Source organism: Mobula hypostoma, chromosome 3 (genome assembly GCF_963921235.1).
Source record: "Mobula hypostoma chromosome 3, sMobHyp1.1, whole genome shotgun sequence".
Lineage (NCBI taxonomy): Eukaryota > Metazoa > Chordata > Chondrichthyes > Myliobatiformes > Myliobatidae > Mobula > Mobula hypostoma.
The window spans coordinates 222,308,531-222,330,311 of NC_086099.1; the positions used below are offsets into that span (position 1 = coordinate 222,308,531).

At 47.3% G+C, this 21,781-nt stretch overlaps 1 protein-coding gene across 5 annotated transcripts in view; it reads right to left on the bottom strand.

Annotated features, from left to right (window-relative positions):
* The window catches only part of vill (villin-like), a 102,101-nt gene that overhangs the window by 50,104 nt on the left and 30,216 nt on the right, over positions 1 to 21,781 (bottom strand). For 4 of the 5 annotated variants that reach the window (XM_063044576.1, XM_063044574.1, XM_063044575.1 and 1 more), the window contains exons 2-6: positions 12,305 to 12,394; positions 8,623 to 8,697; positions 4,539 to 4,735; positions 3,749 to 3,857; positions 1,462 to 1,572 (exon numbers count right to left, since the gene is read on the bottom strand). In XM_063044576.1, coding sequence (XP_062900646.1) covers positions 1,462 to 1,572; positions 3,749 to 3,857; positions 4,539 to 4,735; positions 8,623 to 8,697; positions 12,305 to 12,376 — 564 coding nt within the window. In that variant the 5' untranslated portion in view covers positions 12,377 to 12,394. Of the gene's footprint in view, positions 1 to 1,461; positions 1,573 to 3,748; positions 3,858 to 4,538; positions 4,736 to 8,622; positions 8,698 to 12,304; positions 12,395 to 15,805; positions 15,946 to 21,781 lie in introns of those variants that run through there. The other variant, XM_063044579.1, reaches the window with a different exon arrangement.

Genomic DNA, 21,781 nt, shown 5'->3' on the forward strand with positions numbered 1-21,781 from the left:
AAGGACTGTGAGCATCTACCCTGTCTACACTATCCATGACTTTATACACCCCTATAAGGTCACCCCACAGCTTCTTATGTTCCACAGAATGAAGTCATAATGTGTACAACCTCCCCCTTAAATCCTGGCATCATCCTCATAAGTTTTCAGGGAACTAGTTTCAGTTCAGCTATCTCTTTCCCATAACAGAGTGACCACAACTAATTGCAGTGCTCCAAACGTGGCCTTAACTGATGTCTTACAGAACTGCATCACTTTGCCCCAGCTCTTAGACTCAGTACCCCAACCAATAAAGGCCAACATGACAAACATCTCCTTCACCACTCTGTCTAGCTGTGTCTCTACTTTCATGGAACAGTGTACGTGTATTATCAATGTCCCTCTGCTCTACCACACTCTCCACTGTCCTAACATTTACCATGTCCCTCTGCTCTACCACACTCTTCAGGGCCCTAACATTTACCATGATTTTCAACATCTTCCTCCATATTTTACTTTGCTAACACGGATCATAAGACATAGGAGCAGAATTCACATTCGGCCCATCGAGTCTGTTCCACCATTCCATTGTGGCTGATTATCCATGATTTTATACACCCCTATAAGGTCACCCCACAGTCTCCCTCAACTCCATTCTCCTGTCTTCTCCCCGTAACCTTTGATGCCCCGACTAATCAAGAACCTATCAACCTCTGCCTTCATTATACCCAAATGCTTAAATATACCCAATTAATTCCAGATTTACCACCTCTGGCTTAAGAAATTCCTCCACATCTCTTTTGTAAAGGCTGTTCTTCTACTCAGAGGCCGAGCCCTCTGGTCCGAGACTCTCTCACTAGAGCGAACATCCTCTCCACTTCCACCCCATCCAGGCCTTTCCATATTCAATTGGTTTCAATGAGATCCTCCCTCATTCTTCCAAACTTCAACAAGTACAAGCCCAGAGCCATCAAACATTCCTCATTCATTAACCCTTTCATTCCTAGGATCATTATCGTGAACCTCCACTGGACCTTCTCCAAAGTCAGCACATTTTTTTCTTAGATTAGTGGAGGAGTCTAGGACCAGATGACACAGCCTCAGGAATGGAATATAATCATCTAATTCTGCTCCTATGTCTTATGATCTCATGGTCTGTTCTGGCCCAAGTGCAAAAGGTCACTCTTTGTGAATTAAACTCCAATGGTCTTTCCCCGGCTGCTGATCACATTCCCGTTGTAATCTAGGCTCACCTAGACTCCTTCTCCACTCTTGTCCATGTCCCTGCTAGAGGCCGTGTAGTGAAATTGGGATCAGGGTGCGTGGAGGAGAGTTGGGGAGCCGGAGGTCAAAGGGTGAAAGGAACAGGGGTTGGGGGTGCTGGAGGTGTAATCGGAGGGTCACTGAGGGTGGGGTGGGAAACAGCAGAGGAAAGAAGCAGCGATGGGTCCCTGGGGAAACTGCCTCCCCAATCCAACTGACCTTTAACCTCTCCGTCCTGTTGCTCCGTGGCGCGTTCCATTGGACGATGACTTTGCCCAAATCCAAGAGGAAAACGTCGCCTGAGTTGAAGCTGTCCCAGGAAAGGTCGACCTGTACACAGAATTACAATGTAGAACAGAGAAGAGTACAGCACAGGAGCAGGCCTTTCTGCCCACAGTGTTATGCAAAACTAATTAAACATCCAACTAAACTAAAACACAAGAGATTCTGCAGATGCTGGAAACTTTGAGCAACACACACACAAAACAGAGAAGGAACTCAGCAAGTCAGATGCATCATGTACAGGAATAAACTGTCGATGTTTCAGGACAAGATCCTTCATCAGGACTGGAACGATAAGGTTTCCCAGTCCTGGCGAGGGGGTCTTGGCCTGAAACATCAACTGTTTAATCCTGTACACAGACGATGCCTGACCTGCTGAATTCCACCAGCAAACACTGTGTGTTACTCTGGATTTCCAGCATCTGCAGAATCTCGTGTTTGGACGTCCGGATGCATCACGGCTCGGTACGGCAAAGGCTATGCGTGTTGCTGCAAGAAACCGCAGACGGCTGTGGACACAGCTCAGCACATCACGGAAACCAGCCTTCTTCTCCATGGACTCTGTCTACACTTCTCACTGCCTCAGTAAAGCAGCCGACATAAGCAAAGATCCCTCCCACCCGGACATTCTCTCTTCTCCCCCCTCCCATCGGGCAGAAGATACAAAAGCCTGAAAGCACACATCACCAGGCTCGAGGACAGCTTCTATCGTGAATGTTATAAGAATATTGAATGGTTCTCTAGTACAATAAAATGGACTCTTGACCTCACATTCTGACTCATTATGATTTTTACCTGCACTGCACTTTCTCTGCAGCTGTTACACTTTATCCTGCATTCTGTTATTGTTTACCTTGTTTTACCTCAATTCATTGTGTAATGATTTGATCTGTATGAACAGTATGCAAGACAAGTTTTTCACTTTGCTTTGGTACATATGACAAAAAAAACAATAAACCAATAGAGCAGGTCAAGAGGCCCTTTGGCCCAACACCCTCATACTGACTAACATGGATCAGCAAGATATTGGGGTCCGTGTCCATAGGGCACTCAAAGCTGCTGTGCAGGTTGACTGTGTTGTTAGGAAGGCGCATGGTGTATTGGCTTTCAACAACCGTGGGACTGAGTTTAGGAGCCGAGAGGTAATGTTGCAGCTATATAGGACCCTGGTCAGACCCCACTCGGAGTACTGTGCTCAGTTCTGGTCGCCTCACTACAGGAAGGATGTGGAAACCATAGAAAGGGTGCAGAGGAGATTTACAAGGATGTTGCCTGGATTGGGGAGCATGCCTTATGAGAATAGGTTGAGTGAACTCGGCCTTTTCTCCTCGGTGTGACAGAGGATGAGAGGTGACCTGATAGAGGTGTATAAGATGATGAGAGGCTTTGATCGTATGAATAGCCAGAGGCATTGTCCCAGGGCTGAAATGGCTAACACGCGGGGACACAGTTTTAAGGTGCTTGGAAGCAGGTACAGAGGGGATGTCAGAGGTAAGTTTTTCACACAGAGAGTGGTGGGTTTGTGGAATGCACTGCCAGCAACGGTGGTAGAGGCAGATACAATAGGGTCTTTTAAGAGACTCTTAGATAGGTATATGAAGCTTAGAAAAATAGAGGGCTATGCGTGTGGGCACGTGGCCAAGTGGTTAAGGCATTGGACTAGCGACCTGAAGGTCGTGAGTTCGAGTCCCAGCCGAGGGAACGTGTTGTATCCTTGAGCAAGGCACTTAATCACACATTGCTCAAGCTGTATGGGTCCTAATGCCCTTCCCTTGGACAACATTGGTGTCGTGGAGAGGGGAGACTTACAGCATGGGCAACTGCTGGCCTTCCGTACAACCTTGCCCAGGCCTGGGCCCTGGAGAGTGAAGATTTTCCAGGCGCAGATCCATGGTCTCACAAGACTAATGGATGCCTTACTTACTTACTATGCGGTTGGGAAATTCTAGGCAATTTCTGGAATAGGTTACATAGTCAGCACAACATTGTGGGCTGAAGGGCCTGTAATGTGCTGTAGATTTCTATGTTTCTACATTTTTATGCCCATCTTAGCTGGTTTCATCTGGTTGCATTAACTAATTAACTAGATCTCAGTTCCTTTGTCAGGTATCTCATTTCAGTGAATGATTATATCAGTTAATTTCTGGCCTAAGTGGGAAGCTCTAGATTGACTTGGTCCTATTGTGGGCCCCAGCACACCCCCAGGCACTGCAACCTTTCCCACCTCTGTGGCCGCCACTTTCTTCTTCCCCTTAACGTGGAGCAGACGGCGGATGTTGTACACGTTTGTCTCCACGTGCTTGAACCCTGAGGCGACACCTCCTTTCTTGTACCTTCCAAAGAAAAAGCAAATCAGAGTGAAGCCATGGTTATTGACGGCAGACAGATCAAATCAGAGGGTGTTAATCATTCTCCCCCACCCCCCTGCCTTTCTGCCCACAATTCACTTTCCTTCTCCCAGTCTAAGGCCAGCACTGACCACCACCACTGATGGAGTGGCTCCCACACTTCCAGAGGTCCAAACTAAAGCTGACATCAGTATAAGAACAGGCCTTTCGGCCCACTGTGTCTGTGCTAACCATGTTGTCTTCTCCTGTAAACTTACTAATCAAGATCCTCCACTTTAAATATACGCAATGACTTGGCCTCAACAGTCATTTGAGAAAATGAATTCTACAGATTCACCATCTATTCTCTAAATAAATTCCTTCTCATCTCTATTCTTAAGGGACATCCCTCTATTCTGAGGCTGTGCCCATTGGTTCTTGACTCTCCCGTGACTGGAAACATCCTCTCCGCTTCCATTCTATTTAAACCTTTCAACATTCGATAGGTTTCAATGAGACCTTCCCTCATTCTTCTAACCTACAGTGAGTGCAGCCCCACAGCCCCCACTATGTACATTTCGATGTACTTTTGAGAAATAAAGCTAATCTTAATTTTTAATGTGTCTGCGAGATTTTAAACCAGCATCACCAAGCCACTGGAATAAGGGCTTCCCCAACATTACTCACACAATGCCATTCTTGAAGTAGCTTTTGAACTCTGGGGACTCGTGGCCCTGTGTCTCGTGGTACTGGGTGGGACTCCCTCCCAGGCAATCGTCCAGCTGGGTGACGTACATGGCTGCAGCCCCCTGCTCGTCTTGCGAGGATGCTTTCCCGATCCAGAAATGGATGGCCTGAGAGATCCCACTGGCCGTCTTCTTGGCCTGTGCGGAGAAGGCATTTCCTTTAACATCCCTTTCAACCAAAGATTGCATTGCTGAGGCATCCCCTGATGTGGCTATGCACTTCACATGGGGAACTGGAGACTGGAGCAGCGGACAAGCAATCGGCAGAGAGGAAATCCCCCCTTACGGCAAACCCAGAACCAAGAGGCATAATTCCCAGGTGAGAAAGGAGAATGGCTTATTATTTAATCATTCATTCATTCATCCATTTAAAGTTCAAAGTTCAAAGTGCATTTTATTATCAAAGTATGTATACTTTATACAATTGTGAGACTTGTCTCCTTACAGGGCAGCTTCAAAACAAAGAAACCCCAACAGAACCCATTAAAAACAAAAGACCTTCAAACACCCAATGCACAGCGAAAGAGAGCGAGAGAGAAATCATGCAAACAGCATTCAGAACCGGAGTTCACAACACCACTGCAGCCGATCCAGAAGTCCACTGGTTGCTGGCCATAGTCTCAGTCCAGCAGAGAGACGAGCAAAGCCCGTGGAGCAGCGTGATAAACCGCTCGCCTGCTTGATTTTTATAGATCTATTTGTTTTCTATCTATCCATCTAGCGACCTAGCTAACTTTTTGTTTAGCTATCTATCTATTTATTCCTTTATTCTGCCATTTACTTACTACTTTTTCTATCAGTTTATACAATCATTTGTTTTATATATTTATCGATCTAAGTACTTATTTGTCCATTTGTTTGAATATTTAATTATATGGCTCACAGGGGTTCCCAGCCTTCTTTATGCTGGGGACCCTCGCCGTTAACCAAGGGCTCTGTGGACCCAGGTTGGGCACCCCTGGCTTACAGTAATTTCTTTTACATCTTCCGCTGTTCTGTTGCCACAAAACCCAGAATCAGGCTAAATATCACTGGCATAGGCTGTGAAATTTGTCGTTTAGCGGCAGCAGTACACTGCAATACACAATAATAAAAACTATAAATTGCAATAAGATATATATGCAGCACATATAAACTAAATTAAATTAGCAGTGCAAAAAGAGGGCAAAATATAGTGAGGGAGTTCAGAAATCTGACGGCAGAGGGGAAGAGGCTGTTCCTGAACCACTGAGTGTGTGTCCACAGGCTCCTGTGCCTCATTGCTGATGGTAGCAATGAGAAGACTGCCTGTCCTGTTGTGAAAACAACAGATTTCATGACAAGTCTACGGTGCATATATATAGCTGGGGTGCCTAAGACCTGTTGCACAGTACTGCAGTAAGTGTATATATTGTACTGTACTGCTGTTGCAAAAAACTACATATTTCATGACACGTGAGTGATGATAAACCTGATTCCGATATGGGTCTCTATTGTGGACTGAGAGTGGGAAGGGGGCAGGGAGAGGGGAACCACGGTTGGATAAAGGGGAAGGGCAGGGGGGTGAGCAGGAAGCAGCAGAGAGACATTATATAATGATGCAGTTTTATAAAACTCTGGTTAGGCCACACTTGGAGTACTGTGTCCAGTTCTGGTCGCCTCACTATAGGAAGGATGTGGAAGCATTGGAAAGGGTACAGGGGAGATTTACCAGGATGCTGCCTGGTTTAGAGAGTATGCATTATGATCAGAGATTAAGGGAGCTAGGGCTTTACTCTTTGGAGAGAAGGAGGATGAGAGGAGACATGATAGAGGTGTACAAGCTAATAAGAGGAATAGATAGAGTGGATAGCCAGCGCCTCTTCCCCAGGGCACCACTGCTCAATACGAGAGGACATGGCTTTAAGGTAAGGGGTGGGAAGTTCAAGGGGGATATTAGAGGAAGGTTTTTTACTCAGAGAGTGGTTGGTGCGTGGAATGCACTGCCTGAGTCAGTGGTGAAGGCAGATACACTAGTGAAGTTTAAGAGACTACTAGGCAGGTATATGGAGGAATTTAAGGTGCGGGCTTTTATGGGAGGCAGGGTTTGAGGGTGGGCACAACATTGTGGGCCGAAGGGCCTGTACTGTGCTGTACTATTCTATGTTCTATGTTCTATTATGTAATGATGATCAATACATCACTCCCAACTCTATGCATCCTTATGTTATGGATAAGTCTTCTATGAGGCACCTTATCAAACGCTGGAAATTGAAAGTAAATAACGTCCATCTGTTCCCCTCTATCCTCTGCACTTGTTATATCCTCAAGGAACTCCAGTAAGTTTGTCAAACAGGACCTGCCTTTGCTGAATCCGTGCTGTGTCTGCCTGATGGATCCATTTCTTTCCAGATGCCTTGCTATTTCTTCTTCAATGATAGCCTCGAGCATTTTCCCAACTACAGATGTTAAACTAACTGGCCCATATTTACCTGCCTTTGAACATTCGCTGTCTTCCAATTCGCTGGGACCAGCCCAGAGTCCAGAGAATTTTGGTAAATCATCACCAAAGCCTCGACTATAACTTCTTCCATTTCTTTCAGTACCCTGGGGTGCATTCCATCAGGACCAGGGGACTTATCTATCTTCAGGCCCACAAGTTTGCTCGGCACTACCTCTTTAGAGAAAGCTATTGTATCGAGGTCCTCACCTCCCATCACATACATAACATCTCTCTTTGGCATGTTAGATGTGTCCTCCACCGTGAAGACCGACACAAAATAGTCATTCAAAGCCTCTGCCATTTCCTCCTTACCCAATAACTGGAAAAGTCTGAGCCAAGTACCAGAGGACAAGCATTTCAGGTGAGAGAGGAAAAGTTTAAAGATGTGTGAGGCCAAGTTTTTTTTGACAGAATGTCATGGGTGTCTAGAACAGGGTGCCAGAGATGGTGATGAAAGCAGATATAATAGAGGCCTTTAAGAAACTGTTAAGCACATGAATGCATGAATTGGATGGATATGGATCACGTACAGACAAGAGATTAAGTTTAATTTGGCATTGTGCTTAGCACAGACATTGTGGGCTGAGAATGGCCTGTTCCTGTACTATACACTTCTACGCTTATATGTTTGCAAGGCTGCAGCAGCCCCTGATGGTTGTATAGTCATACAGCATGTTACAAGGCCCTTCAGCCCAACTTAACCATGCTGGCAAAGCTGCTTACCTGAGCTAGCCCCATCCTCCAAAACAGGAATCCCCAACGTATAGTTAACTGTGGACCCCAGGTTAGGAAGCCCCGCTGTAAACCTTTCCCATCCCCATTTAAACCTTGTAATTAAACCCACCTCCACCGCTGCCTTTGGCAGAGCGGGTATGGTACCCCGCAAAAGCCTTAGCACCCTAGCTTTTCACCCTTGGCTTAAAATATTTTGCACAGGACTGTATATTGTTCCATATACCCACCACCTTCCGGGTGAAAAATTTGCCCCCTCAGCCTCCGACACTCCAGGGAAAACTTCCCTGGAATGTAGGAGATTGAAGGATGGCCTGATAGAGGAGTACAAGTTGATGAGGGGCATAGACAGAGTGAAAAAACAGTCTTTTTTTCCCCAAGGAAGGGGGAGCTAAAACAAGAGGGCATAGTTTTAAGATCGGAGCTGAGAAATTGATAAAGGAGTTCAGGCAACGGGTGCTGCCTACTCAGACTGAGCTGCTGGAGATGGTGGTTGTGGTGGGAGCATTAGCATTGCTTAAGATCCATCTCAAAGGGTCTCCTTCCATGCAATAAGACTCTATCACTCAGTACAGTAGAGGCTGCTGGCCCAAGTATCACAGTCCTGCTCTCAGCAGCACAACACAAAAAGCCTCATTTACTTAATCGCCCCATGAATCCACTGGGTCTCTCCCTATCTCCCTTTGTTCTACATATTCCCTCCCCCTACCTTCTCTGTTACTCAAAACCGCGCTGTTCTCTCGCTATCTGATGAAACGTTAACTCTGTTTCCCTCTCTCGACAGATGAGTGCTTCGCTTGCGTTCCTCGAGGTCTCCAGAACTTGTACTTACGAACAGTATCAAGTAGCAATCGCCTTCAAAAAAGTTCCCGTAAGCCTTCGGAGGGATGGGGACCACTTCCATTTTCTGCAAAGAGACACACCAGACATCAGTAGAGAAGAGGGAACCCACGCCACATTACCCTGGGAGCCTAGGGCTCGGCAGCAGGCTTCCCAGCCGGTGAACGGTGGGCTCACCAAGAGCCGCTTGTCAGGCAAAGGACAGGAGATAGGCACGAAACAGTCTGCAGATGCTGGAAATCCAGAGCAACACACACAAAGTGCTGGAGGAACTCAGCACGTCAGGCAGCGTCTACGGAGGGGAATAAATAGTTGACATTTGAGCCGAGACCCTTCTTTAGGACTGAAAAGGAAGGGAGGCGGGGTAGACAGCAGAATGAAAAGGTGGGGGGAGGGAAAGGACTGTTGGGGGCCTGAAGGGAGGTGAGGGAGGAGGTAAATGGGCAGACATGGCACTTTGGTCACCTGCAGGGGTAAGTGCCGGGAGGGAGATTAGTGGGGAGGGACAAATGGACAAGGGAGTCACAGGGGCAGCGATCCCTGTGGAAAGCGGAAGGGAGGGAGGTAAAAGATATGTCCGGTGGTAGGATTCCTTTGGAGGTGGCGGAAGTTACGGAGGATGATGTGTTGGATACAGAGGCTCCTCTTGTGCCAGGGAGATAGGTTCTCCCAGCCAGGGGCAGAACATTCAGGGGAGATTTGAGCAAGTTCAATTGGCAGAGGTTACCTGGGCTATGGGGATGGGGAGAGCCTGGGGCTGTGCTAGAGACATAGAACATTACAGCACAGTACTGGCCCTATGCCCCACGATGTTTCACCAACTTCTTAACCTAGTCTGAGAGCAATCTAACCCTTCCCTTCCACATACACCCCCCCCCCACTTACCTATCATCCACATGCCCATCTAAGAGTCTCTTAAATCTGGCTAATGTATCTGCCTCTACCATTACCCCAGCAGGACATTCCACGCACCCACAAACTTCTGTAAAAAAAATTCCTTATGAATTCTACCTTTACTTTCCTGCACTTACTTTAAGATTACGCCCTGGTAGTAGCGATTTCCACCCTGGGGTAAGGTCTCTGGCTATCCACTTGATCTATGCCTCTTATCATCTTGTGCACCCCGATCAAGTTGGCTCTCACCCTCTTGCACACCAAAGAGAAAAGCCCCAGCTCACTCAACCTACCCTCACAAGACAGACTCTCTAATCTGGTCAGCATCCTGGTAAATCTCCTCTGCCCCCTCTCGAAAGCTTCCACATCCTTTCTATAATGAGGTGACCAGAACAGAAAGGTTCGGGGGATATATGAGAGGGTTTAATGTTCTGAATGGGTCTTGGTGAAGGCTCCCAGTAGAAGAGGGGAGGGAGAAACAGGGAGCTCTGCAACGGACCTTGAGCTAGTCAGAAGATTGGTGCAGTCAGGCCAGTGCACCCCCTCACTGGTCCGGTTTGAGCAACCAGTGATCCATAGACAGTGGTTCAGACATTCATGAAACACTTGTTCATTGAAGCAGAGTAGAGGGATAATGGCAGGACTCCTAGCAGTTCCTTAACATTCCCTTAACTATACCTTGGTTATTAGTATTACCGTATAATTTATAATAATGGTTCCTTAAGGTTGTCATAGCCGGGGCAGGGCGTGGGGGTTGTTGGGGGGTAGTGGAATAAGGTCCCACTACCTATTAAATGCTCCCAATGGCATGGGTGTCAAATAGCCTCTGGCAACCACGTCCAGATCCTGGCCTTCGCGTGTGACTTGGCTACCACTTCCACTGGCAGAGGCGGGTTACTGGCGCCTTAAAACCAGTCACTCCAGGCAGCTGGAGCCCGTCAGCCGTAGTTGGCATCTCATCCAGAAGGAAAACTCCGATCTCAAACTTGCGCTGCCTTGAGGCTATACCCACTCACGGGGGAAATCTTTGGGAGTAAGCCCTGAGGGAAAAATCTGGAGCTTGGAGTTCCTAAAGCAGTCCTACATTGAGTTCAATGCTGACTGGCAACTCCTGCGATGCTGCCGGTACCAAACTGTGTCAGTATCTGCCATTCCTTTGGGTTCAGCAGCTGCGTGGAGAGTGGGAGCTTGCTACATGGGCAACAGCTCGCTCTCCATATCGTACTGCCCTGGCTTGCTTATGGTAGCTAGAACACACCATCCACGGTCAATCCTGACCAATGGGGGCCAACTAGTAGCAGTGTGGAGGAACAGGAGGAACTTGGGATCTATTTCCATGGATCCCTCAAAGACACAAAGTAAATTGATAGGAGGTTAAGGCAGCATATGGCGTGTTTTTATATTCATCAGTTGGGGGATCGAGCCCAAGAGCCGTGAGGTAACATGGCAGCTCTATCACACTTGGAGTATTGCGTTCAGTTCTGGTCGCCTCATTATAGAAAGGACGTGGGAGTTTTAGAGAGAAGTTTTTTGCATTTTGGATGTAGACTTGGGCTTTGGATTTTTTTCCAGTCCTAAGGTTCCTTTGTATTCTGTTTTTCCACCCAGTCTTTCTCGGCTTTGTATTCTTGTGCGGGGAGGAGGGATCTGGGGGCTGGTGTGCCTATTCCATTTTTGTTTGTGTTTTTGTGTGGGGAGGAGGGATTTGGGGGTTGGTGTGCCCATTCCATTTTTGTTTGTGTTTTTGTGTGGGGAGGAGGGATTTGGGGGTTGGTGTGCCCATTCCATTTTTGTTTGTGTTTTTGTGTGGGGAGGAGGGATTTGGGGGTTGGTGTGCCCATTCCATTTTTGTTTGTGTTTTTGTGTGGGGAGGAGGAATTTGGGGGTTGGTGTGCCCATTCCATTTTTGTTTTGTATTTTTGTGCGGGGAGGAGGGATTTGGGGGCCGATGGTCGTGGTGCTGCTTTTCTTTTCTTCCTTGGTTTCATGGCCACCTGGAGAAGAAGAGTTTCAGAGCTGTGTACTTTGAACCCTTGAGGATGCAGAGGAGATTTATCAGGATGCTGTCTGGATTAAGGAGCATGTCTTAACTGGAATGACGAAGCAAGTGAGGGTTTTCCCCTTTGCAGTGAAGGAGGACGAGAGGTGACTTGATAGAGCTGTACAAGATGATAAGATGCATAGAACGAGTGGACAGCCAGAGACTTTTTCCCAGGGTCGAAGTGACTGATACTGTACAAGGGAATGTAATTTTAAGGCACTTGAAGAAAATTATGGGGGAGTGTCAGAGGTAGATTTTTTTTAATCAGGGAGTGCTGTTTCCATGAAACTCCCTGCCAGGGGTGGTGGTAGAGGCTGGTACATTAAGGTCATTTAAGAGACTCTTAAATAAGCATGTTTGATAGAGAGATAGAGGGTATGTGGGAGGGAAGGATTAGATTGATTTTGGAGTTGGTGAACAGGTCAGTGTAACATCGTGGGCTGTACTGTGCTGTGTTGAAATCCCACTTTAGTTAAATAAGTACATTTCAACTGGTAACTAACACAAAGAATTCACAAGAGTTCACACAGGCAAATTTCACACACAGAAAACTCACTCTCTCTCACACACACACACACACACACACATACAGAACTCCCTCACACACAAAACTCACTCTCTCTTTCACGCAGACACACACACACACACACACACACACACACACACACACATACACATACACACACATACACATACACACACACACACACAGTGTCCACTCATGAATATTGCATCTCACCTCGATGGTCCATATTTGAAGTCCCAGGTCCTTGCCGACATGTTTAAAGGCTTCTGGTATTACGGCTGGCATGGCGACTGGTTATCACAGCTGGAAGTGATCAGAGGTGAAAACAGGGTCAGAATGAGCTCTCAAATCACAGTGCCACCCCCACCTACCCACCGGGACACTGGTAAACCCCTCCAACAACAACCCCATCCCTCCCCCAGTCTGACTGCTGATCCGGGGGGGTAGGGGTGGGGGAAGGTCCTGAGCTGGGCCCACTCTTCACCCCTCATTCAGGGGGCCAACACGATGATGGACTGAATTGGACTCTTCTCCTACCATTGGTGTTGGGTGAACTGACTAAGAATGTGCAGCTCAGACCTGTTTCTTTGCTACAGTCTGCGTGCCTGATGAACTGATGTAAAACCTCTTCTCCCACCCCCCACTTCTAACCCCCCCAGGAGATACAAAATCCTGAAAGTGCAATACACCAGGCTCAAATTCAGCTGTTCTAACACTATTGAACAGTCCCCTAGTACCTTGCCCTGCCTGATACTAAGGTAATCTTCACAATACTATTGTAAGTTCCCGAGAGTTAGCCCTTCCAGATGGCTCTCCCTCAGTGGCCATCTCTGGCAGGACATACAGTGACGGGGCGATCCACGCCCATGAGTGGATTGGTTTATGTACCGACGTACAACGTGTGTGTTGCCATCCGAACAGATCACACTATACACAGGTACATCACTACCCTCTCTTTCCAGAGGACGAGGGGTGTCAGCAGGGAGCTTGCCGCTCAGGATCGCCCCCACCTTGGTGACAAATGGGGGGGGGGGGATTGGAGTCCCCACTGCCCAGGCACCTGTCACTGAAATACCACAAACGTTTCAGCAACGTAAACACGAGGAATTCTGCAGATGCTGGAAATTCAAGCAACACACATCAAAGTTGCTGGTGAACACAGCAGGCCAGGCAGCATCTCTAGGAAGAGGTACAGTCGACGTTTCAGGCCGAGACCCTTCGTCAGGACTAACTGAAGGAAGAGCTAGTAAGAGATTTGAAAGTGGGACTTCTCAATGCCTCATCGTCATCAAAGATCCCGTCTATCCCAGACATTCTCCCATCTCCCCTCGGGCGGACGATGCAAAAACACAAGAGATTCTGCAGATGCTGGAAGTCTCAAGCAACACACACAAAATTCCGGAGGAGCCTGACAGGTGAGGCAGTATCTGTAAAGGGAAATGAACTTGACATTTCAGGACGAGACCCTTCATCGGGACTGGAAAGGAAGGGTGGGGGCAGGTGGAGAAGAGGAAATAAGAAGGTGGGAGGAGAGGAAGGAGTACAAGCTAGAAGGTGATAGGTCAGACCAGGTGAGGGGGAAGGTAGGTAGGTGGGGCAATGAAGTAAGAAGCTAGAAGGTGATAGGAGGAAAAAGTAAAGGACTGAAGAAGAAGGAATCTGATAGGAGAAGACAGTGAACCAGATAGGAGGAAGCCATTGATTTCTTTAACGTGAGGTAATTTCTCCCCCCCCCCTTTTCCATTCTCCTCCTGGTTACCCTCTCACTGCCCACCTGCCCACCACCTCCCTCTGGTGCCCCTCCTCCTCCCTCCCTCTCTTCCACGTTCTGGTCACCTCATTGCAGGAAGGATGTGTAAGCTTTAGAGAGGACGCAGAGGAGATTTACCCGGATACTGCCTGGATTAGAGAGCACAGGTTGAGAAAGCTGGGACTTTTCTCTTTGTAGAGAAGGAGGATGGGAAGTGACTTGATAAGAGTTGTACAATAAGATGAAAAGAGATGAAGTGGACAGGCCGACAGGTGGAAATGGTTAATGTGAGGGAGAATTATTTTAAGGTGTTGGTGGAAAGTATAGGGGGGATGTCAGAGGTAAGGTTTTTACACAGAGAGTGATGGGTGCGTGGAATGTCCGTTCAGGAGTGGTGGTAGAGGCAGATACATTCGGTGCATTTTAGAGACTCTTAGGTGCAATCATGACAGAAAAGTGAAGGGCTATGTGTGCAGGAAGTGTTAGATTGAGCTTGAAGTGGGCTAAATGGTCAGCACAATATAGTGGGCTGAAGGGCCTGTACGGTGCTGTACTATCGAAAGCCAAGCCCTTCATCATCTGATTGGGCCTGTTTCCGAGGTGCCTCAACCACTTCCTCAGACCACCCTCTGTGTGAAGAGGTCCCCCCTCGGGTTCCTACTAAACCCTTCTCCTCTTATTGTATAACTATGCTCTCGTGTGCTTGATTCCCTCTAACCTGAGAGAACAAAATTGAGCATATTCACTCTATATATGCCCCTCCTAGGTTTAAACACCTCAACAAGGTCACCCCTCAGCCTACTACCTTCCAACCTGCTCAACCTTGCTCCATAACTCAGACCTTCAAGTCGGGACGACTTCCTTGTAAATCTCCTCTGCTCTCTTTCCACCTTAAAGTCAAAGTCGAGCTTATGAGCAACTGCACAAGTGTGAGCACAGGTCCAATGGCAACCTGACTTGCGGCAGCACCACAGGCTCACAGCACTGGATAAGCAGCATTCACAAGAAAAAGACCAGGAGACAAAGGAGCAGAATTAGGCCATTTGGCCCATCAAGTCTGTTCCACGTTTCTTCATGGCTGATTTATTATCCCTCTCAAACGCATTCCCCTGCCTTCTCCCCATAACCTATGAGACCCCGACTAATCAGGAACCTATGAACCCTCATTTTAAATATAAACATAGAAAAAGACATAAATTATACACAATTTTTACAAGAAAAAGCACAACTAGAACAAAGATATGATGTCCATTGTAGTGCAACGTGATTAGGGCTGTGTCGTTTGGTTCAAGGACTGTATGGTTGTTCCTGACTCTATGGGACTTCAGGCTCCCACAGCTCCTGCCCCGTGGTAAGGTCGAGTCCCTATGCCCAGTCGTTGACTGTTCCTTCCCTCCCACAGATGCCGGTCAGCCTGCCGATCCTGAACCTGGTGCTGTGGGACTTCGGGTTTCTGTGCCTCCTTACAGAATGGCATCTTTCCAACATCAGGGCAACCGAAACTCAACACAATAAATGCTGCCTAGCTGAAAGTGAATGCACCACTAAGGTGGTAGCCATCATTAAGGACCCCACCACGCAGGGGATGCCCTCTTCTCACTGTTACCATCAGGTAGGAGGTACAGAAGCCTGAAGGCACACACTCAGAGATTCAGGAACAGCTTCTTCCCCTCTGTCATCCGATTCCTAAATGGACACTGAAGCTTTGAACACCACCTCACTACTTCCCCTCTTTTTGCACAATTTCCTTCATCTAATTTTTTATACAGACTTCTTATTGCAATATCTGATAATAAAAACTATACGTTTCATCGTACTGCTGCCACAACACAACAAATTTCAGAACATAAGCTGGGGTGATACGAAACCGAATTCTGATTGTGCTACTACAATGCGACATCCCAATTTCTGAACTTACGCACAGCAAGACCCCACACGGGAAAGCAACCCGCTTTCCTCCCTACCTCGCTCCGCGGAGAAGTGCTGGCCTCAGTGCAAGCACCCTCTGGCCAAGCCCCTGGGGGTGTGAGGAAGCCACGTCTCCTACAGTCAAGGGGCCGGGCAGCGTCAGCACCGGCTGACAAAAGCCCCGTCTTGGGGAACGGAAACAAAGACTTCAAACAAACAAAACTCCTGAATCTCCAGGCCCCACCTGCTCGGTGTTTGCCGTCACTAAGAGACACATCCTGGAGAGCAAGGGAGCCCCTCCCTGCAGTGGTCTGTGGGACACTGTTCTGTCTCTGAGTTCCGTGTGCAGAGCCCTGACACTGTCATACCGCCCTCTGCTCTCATTCTCATTCAGACTTCAACATTTCCAATCACTGACACACTCACAGACGGGCAAAGTGCTCACAGACACAGACACACAGAGTACTTACAGACACACACACACACATACAGACACACGCACAAAGTACACAGACTAAACACCCAGTGTACACACAGACACGGACTAATCACCCAGAGTGTACGTATACACACACACACACACACACACACACACACACAGAGTACACACAGACACGGACTAATCACCCAGAGTGTACGTACACACACACACACACACACACACACACACAGACTACACACATTTGAGGATACACATTCAAAGATATACATGACAATTACTCACCTGCAGAGGTACATGCACACACAGATATACACACACACACACACACACACACACGCATTCACACACACACACATTCACACACATTCACACACACACACATTCACACTTGCAGAAACACACTAATAGACATAGATACTGTGAACGTGAGCGGGATACCCAGATGGTATGTTGCCTCCCAGACACCAGGGTCAGGGATGTCTCAGATGGCGTCCACATCATTTTGGAGAGGGAGGGAGAGCAGCCAGATGTCTTGGTACATATTGGTACCAATGACATAGGAAGGGAAAACAAAGAGGTCCTGAAAGGAGAATTTAGAGATTTAGGTAGAAAGCTGAGAAGCAGGACCTCCCGGGTAGTAATTTCTGGATTGCTGCCTGTGCCATGTGCCAGTGAGGGTAGGAACAGGATGATCTGGCAGATAAATGTGTGGCTGAGAAGCTGGTGCAGGGGGCAGGGCTTCAGGTTCTTGGATCATTGGGATCTCTTCTGGGGAAGGTATGATCCATTCAAAAGTGACGGGTTGCACCTGAACCCGAGGGGGACCAATATTCTTGTGGGTAGGTTTGTTAGAGCTGTTGGGGAGGATTTGAACTAACTTGGCAGGAGGTGTGGGAACTGGAGTGAAGGGACTCAGGAAAGGACAGATGGTAAAAAACTAAAGATAGCGTGCAGTCAGACTGTCAGGAAGGGCAGACAGGTGATGGAACTTAGTTGCAGCCAACAGGCTGAGTATCAAAACATTAGGGATGCAGAATCAGAAAGGATAGCAAATACGGTACTCAAGGTGTTGTATCTAAATGCATGTAGTTTAAGAAATAAGGTGGACGATCTTGTTGCAATATTACAGATTGTCAGGTATGATGTTGTGGCCATCACTGAATCGTGGCTGAAGGATGGTTATAGTTGGGAGCTGAATGTCCAAGGTCACACATTGTATCAGAGGGATAGGAAGGTAGGCAGAGGGGGTGGTGTGGCTCTACTGGTAAAGAATGGTATCAAATCATAGAAAGATGTGACATAGGATCAGAAGATGTTGAATCCTTGTGGATTGAGTTAGGAAACTGCAAGGGGAAAAGGACGTTGATGGCAGTTATATACAGGCCTCCCAACAGTGGCTGGGAGGTGGACCACAGATCACAACAGGAAATAGATAAGGTGTATCAAAAGGGCAATGTTATGGCAGTCATGGGAGATTTTAACATGCAGGTTGATTGGGAAAATCAGGTCGGTAATGGATCTCAAGAGAGTGAGTTTGTTGAATGCCTAAGAGATGGCTTTTTAGAGCAGTTTGTCCTTGAGACTACCAGGAGATGTGTGTTACGTAATGAACCAGGGGCAATTAGGGAGCTTAAGGTAAAAGAACCTCTAGGAACCAGTGATCACAATATGATTGTGTTCAACTTGAAATTTGATTTGGAGGAAGTAAGGTCTGATGTAACAGTATTTCAGTGGAGTAAGGGAAATTACAGTGGTATAAGAGAGGAGTTGGCCAAAGTAAATTGGAAGGAGCTGCTGGCAGGGATGTCAGCAGAGCAGCAGTGGCGTGAGTTTCTGGGAAAAATTAGGAAGGTGCAGGACAAGTGTATTTCAAAAGTGAAAAAAATACTCAAATGGTAAAATATACAACCGTGGCTGACAAGGGAAGTCAAAGTTATTTTAAAAACAAAAGAAAGGGCACACAACAAAGCAAAAATTAGTGGGAAGATAGAGGATTGGAAAGGTTTTAAAAACCTACAGAGAGCAACTAAAAAATAATTAGACGGGAAAAGATGAAATATGAAAGCAAGCTAGCAAATACTATCAAAGTGGATAGTAAAAGCTTTTCCAAGTATGTTAAAAATAAAAGAAAAATGAGAGTGGTTATAGAACTGCTAGAAAATGAGGCCGGAGAAATAATAACGGGGGACAAGGAGATGGCTGATGAACTAAATGAGTATTTTGCATCAGTCTTCACTGTGGAAGACACTGGCAGTGTGCCTGATGTTGTAGTGTGTGAGGGAAGAGAAGTGAGTGCAGTTACTATTACAAGGGAGAAGGTGCTCAAAAAGCTAAAAGACCTAAAGGTACATAAATCACCTGGACCAGATGAACTGCACACTAGGGTTCTGAAAGAGGTAGCGGTAAAGATTGTGGAGGCATTAGAAATGATCTTTCAAAAATCATTGGACTCTGGCATGGTGCCAGAGGACTGGAAAATTGCAAATGTCACTCCACTCTCTAAGAAAGGAGGAAGGCAGCAGAACGGGAACTATAGACCAGTCAACCTGACCTCAGTGGTTGGCAAGATGTTTGAGTCAATTGTTAAGGATAAAGTTATGGAGTACTTCGTGACACAGGACAAGATAGTACAAAGTCAGCATGGTTTCTTTCAGGGAAAATCCTGCCTGATGAACCTGCTGGAATTCTTTGAGGAGATTACAAGTAGGATAGATAAAGGGGATGCAGTGGATGTTGTATATTTGGACTTTCAGAAGGCCTTTGACAAGGTGCCACACATGAGGCTGTTTACCAAGTTGAGAGCCCATGATATTACAGGACAGTTACTCACATGGTTAGAGCATTTGCTGATTGGTAGGAGGCAGTGAGTGGGAATAAAAGGATCCTTTTCTGGTTGGCTGTCAGTGACTAGTGGTGTTACACAGGGGTCAGTGTTGGGACCACTTCTTTTTATGCTGTATATCAATGATTTAGATGATGAAATAGATGGCTTTGTTGCCAAGTTTGCAGATGATATGAAGATTGGTGGAGGGGCAGGTAGTGTTGAGGAAACAGGTAGGCTGCAGAAGGACTTAGACAGATTAGGAGAATGGGCAAGAAAGTGGCAAATGAAATACAATTTTGGAAAATGCATGGTCATCTCTTTGGTAGTAGAAATAAATGTGCGGACTACTTTCTAAATGGGGAGAAAATCCAAAAATTTGAGATGGAAAGGGACTTGGGAGTCCTTGTGCAGAACACCCTAAAGGTTAACTTGCAGGTTGAGTCGGTGGTGAGGAAGGCAAACGCCATGTTAGCATTCATTTCAAGAGGTCTAGAATACAAGAGCAGAGATGTGATGCTGAGACTTTATAAGGCACTGGTGAGGCCTCACCTTGAGAATTGTGAACAGTTTTGGACCCTTCATCTTAGACAAGATGTGCTGGCATTGGAGAGGGTCCAGAGGAGGTTCACAAGGATGATTCCAGAAACGAAAGGGTTATCAGACAAGGAACGTTTGATGACTCTGGGTCTGTACTCGCTGGAATTCAAAAGGATGAGGGGGGATATCATTGAAACCTTTCAAATGTTGAAAGGCCTAGACTGAGTAGATGTGGAAAGGATGTTTCCCATGGTGGAGGAGTCTAGGACAAGAGGGCACTGCCTCAGGATAGAGGGGCGCCCTTTCAAAACAGAGATGCGGAGAAATTTCTTTCGCCAATGGGTGGTGAATTTGTGGAATTTGTTGCTACGTGCAGCTGTGGAGATGAGGTCGCTGGGTGTATTTAAGGCAGAGATTGATAGGTTCTTGACTGAACATGGCATCAAAGGTTATGGGGAGAAGGCCGGGAACTGGGGTTGAGGGGGAGAAAAAAGAACAATCAGCCATGATTAAATGGCAGAGCAGGCTCGGTGGGCCAGATGGCCTAATCTGCTCCTATACCTTATGTTCTTATACACATTCATACACACGTATAATCACACTAAACACTCACAGACACACTCACTCACAAACAGACACAGACTAGCACTCTCAGACTCGCGGAGACATACTCATTCCCACTCAGACCCAGACTCTCACAGTCACACTCAGCCGCACAGCTAGCTGTCCGGACCTGCTATGCCCTATTGATTTCACTCGAGAGCATCTGTCTGAAAGGGAAGTCCCCCATTGAGAGAGCGGGTGCTGGAGCCAAGGGAAGGGGCGGTCTGAGGAAATACCCACTGCAAAACTCATCCCGGATATGGTCCGTTCTGATTGTCTCGTCCCGGATACAGTCTGTTCCGATTGCCTCATCCCGGATATGGTCCGTTCTGATTGTCTCGTCCCGGATACAGTCTGTTCCGATTGCCTCATCCCGGATATGGTCTGTTCCGATCGTTTCATCCCGGATACAGCCCGTGCCGATCGTTTCGTCCCGGATACGATCCATGCCAATCGTTTCATCTGGAATACTGTCCGTGCTGATCGTTTTGTCCTAGATACGGTCCATGCTGATCGTTTCATCCAGAATGCTGTCTGTGCCAATCGTTGATCCCGGATACGGTCCGTGCTGATCATTTCATCCCAAATACGATCCATGCCGATCGTTTCGTCCCCCATACGGTCCGTGCTGATCATTTCATCCGGAATACTGTCCGTGCCGATCGTTTCATCCCAAATACGATCCATGCCGATCGTTTCATCCCGAATACTGTCCGTGCCGATCGTTTCATCCCGAATACTGTCCGTGCCGATCGTTTTGTCCCCCATACGGTCCGTGCTGATCATTTCATCTGGAATACTGTCCGTGCCGATCGTTTCATCCCAAATACGATCCATGCCGATCGTTTCATCCCGAATACTGTCCATGCCAATTGTTTCATCCCGAATACTGTCCGTGCCGATCGTTTCGTCCCCCATACGGTCCGTGCTGATCATTTCATCCCAAATACGATCTATGCCAATTGTTTCATCCTGAATACTGTCCATGCCGATAGCTTCGTCCCGGACACGGTCCGTACCAATCGTTTCATTGTAATTGTACATCTTATTTATTTAGAGACACAGCACAGGATGGGCTTTTCCGGCCCAATGACTCACACCACCCAGCAGCCCACCTACTTAACCCCGGCCTAATCACAGGATAATTTACAATGACCAATTAACCTACCAATTAGTACGTCTGTGGACCGTGGGAAGAAACTGGAGCTCCCGGAGGAAACCCACATGTCCACAGGAAGCATTTTCTTACAGAGGACGCTGGAATTGAACTCTGAACTTTGACACGCTGAGCTGTAATAGTGACACACTAACTGCTGAGCTGAGCTAGTACAAAGTACTTAATTACAGAATGCAGATTAGAGTGCAGCAGTTACGAGTGCGGTGCAGGTGGACAATAAGATGCAAGGCCATCGTCACACCGTAGACTGTGAGGTCAAGAGTCCAACGTGGGGTGGAAGCTGTCCAGGTGAGTGGCCGCCCTACTGAGGCGGTGGGAAGTGTAGGTGGAGTCCGTGGAGGGGAGGCTGGTTTCGGTGATGTGCTGAGCTCTTCACAGCTCTCTGTGGTTTCTGGTGGTCGTGAGTACAGCGGTTGCCACACCGAGCCGTGTTTCCAACCAGACAGAAT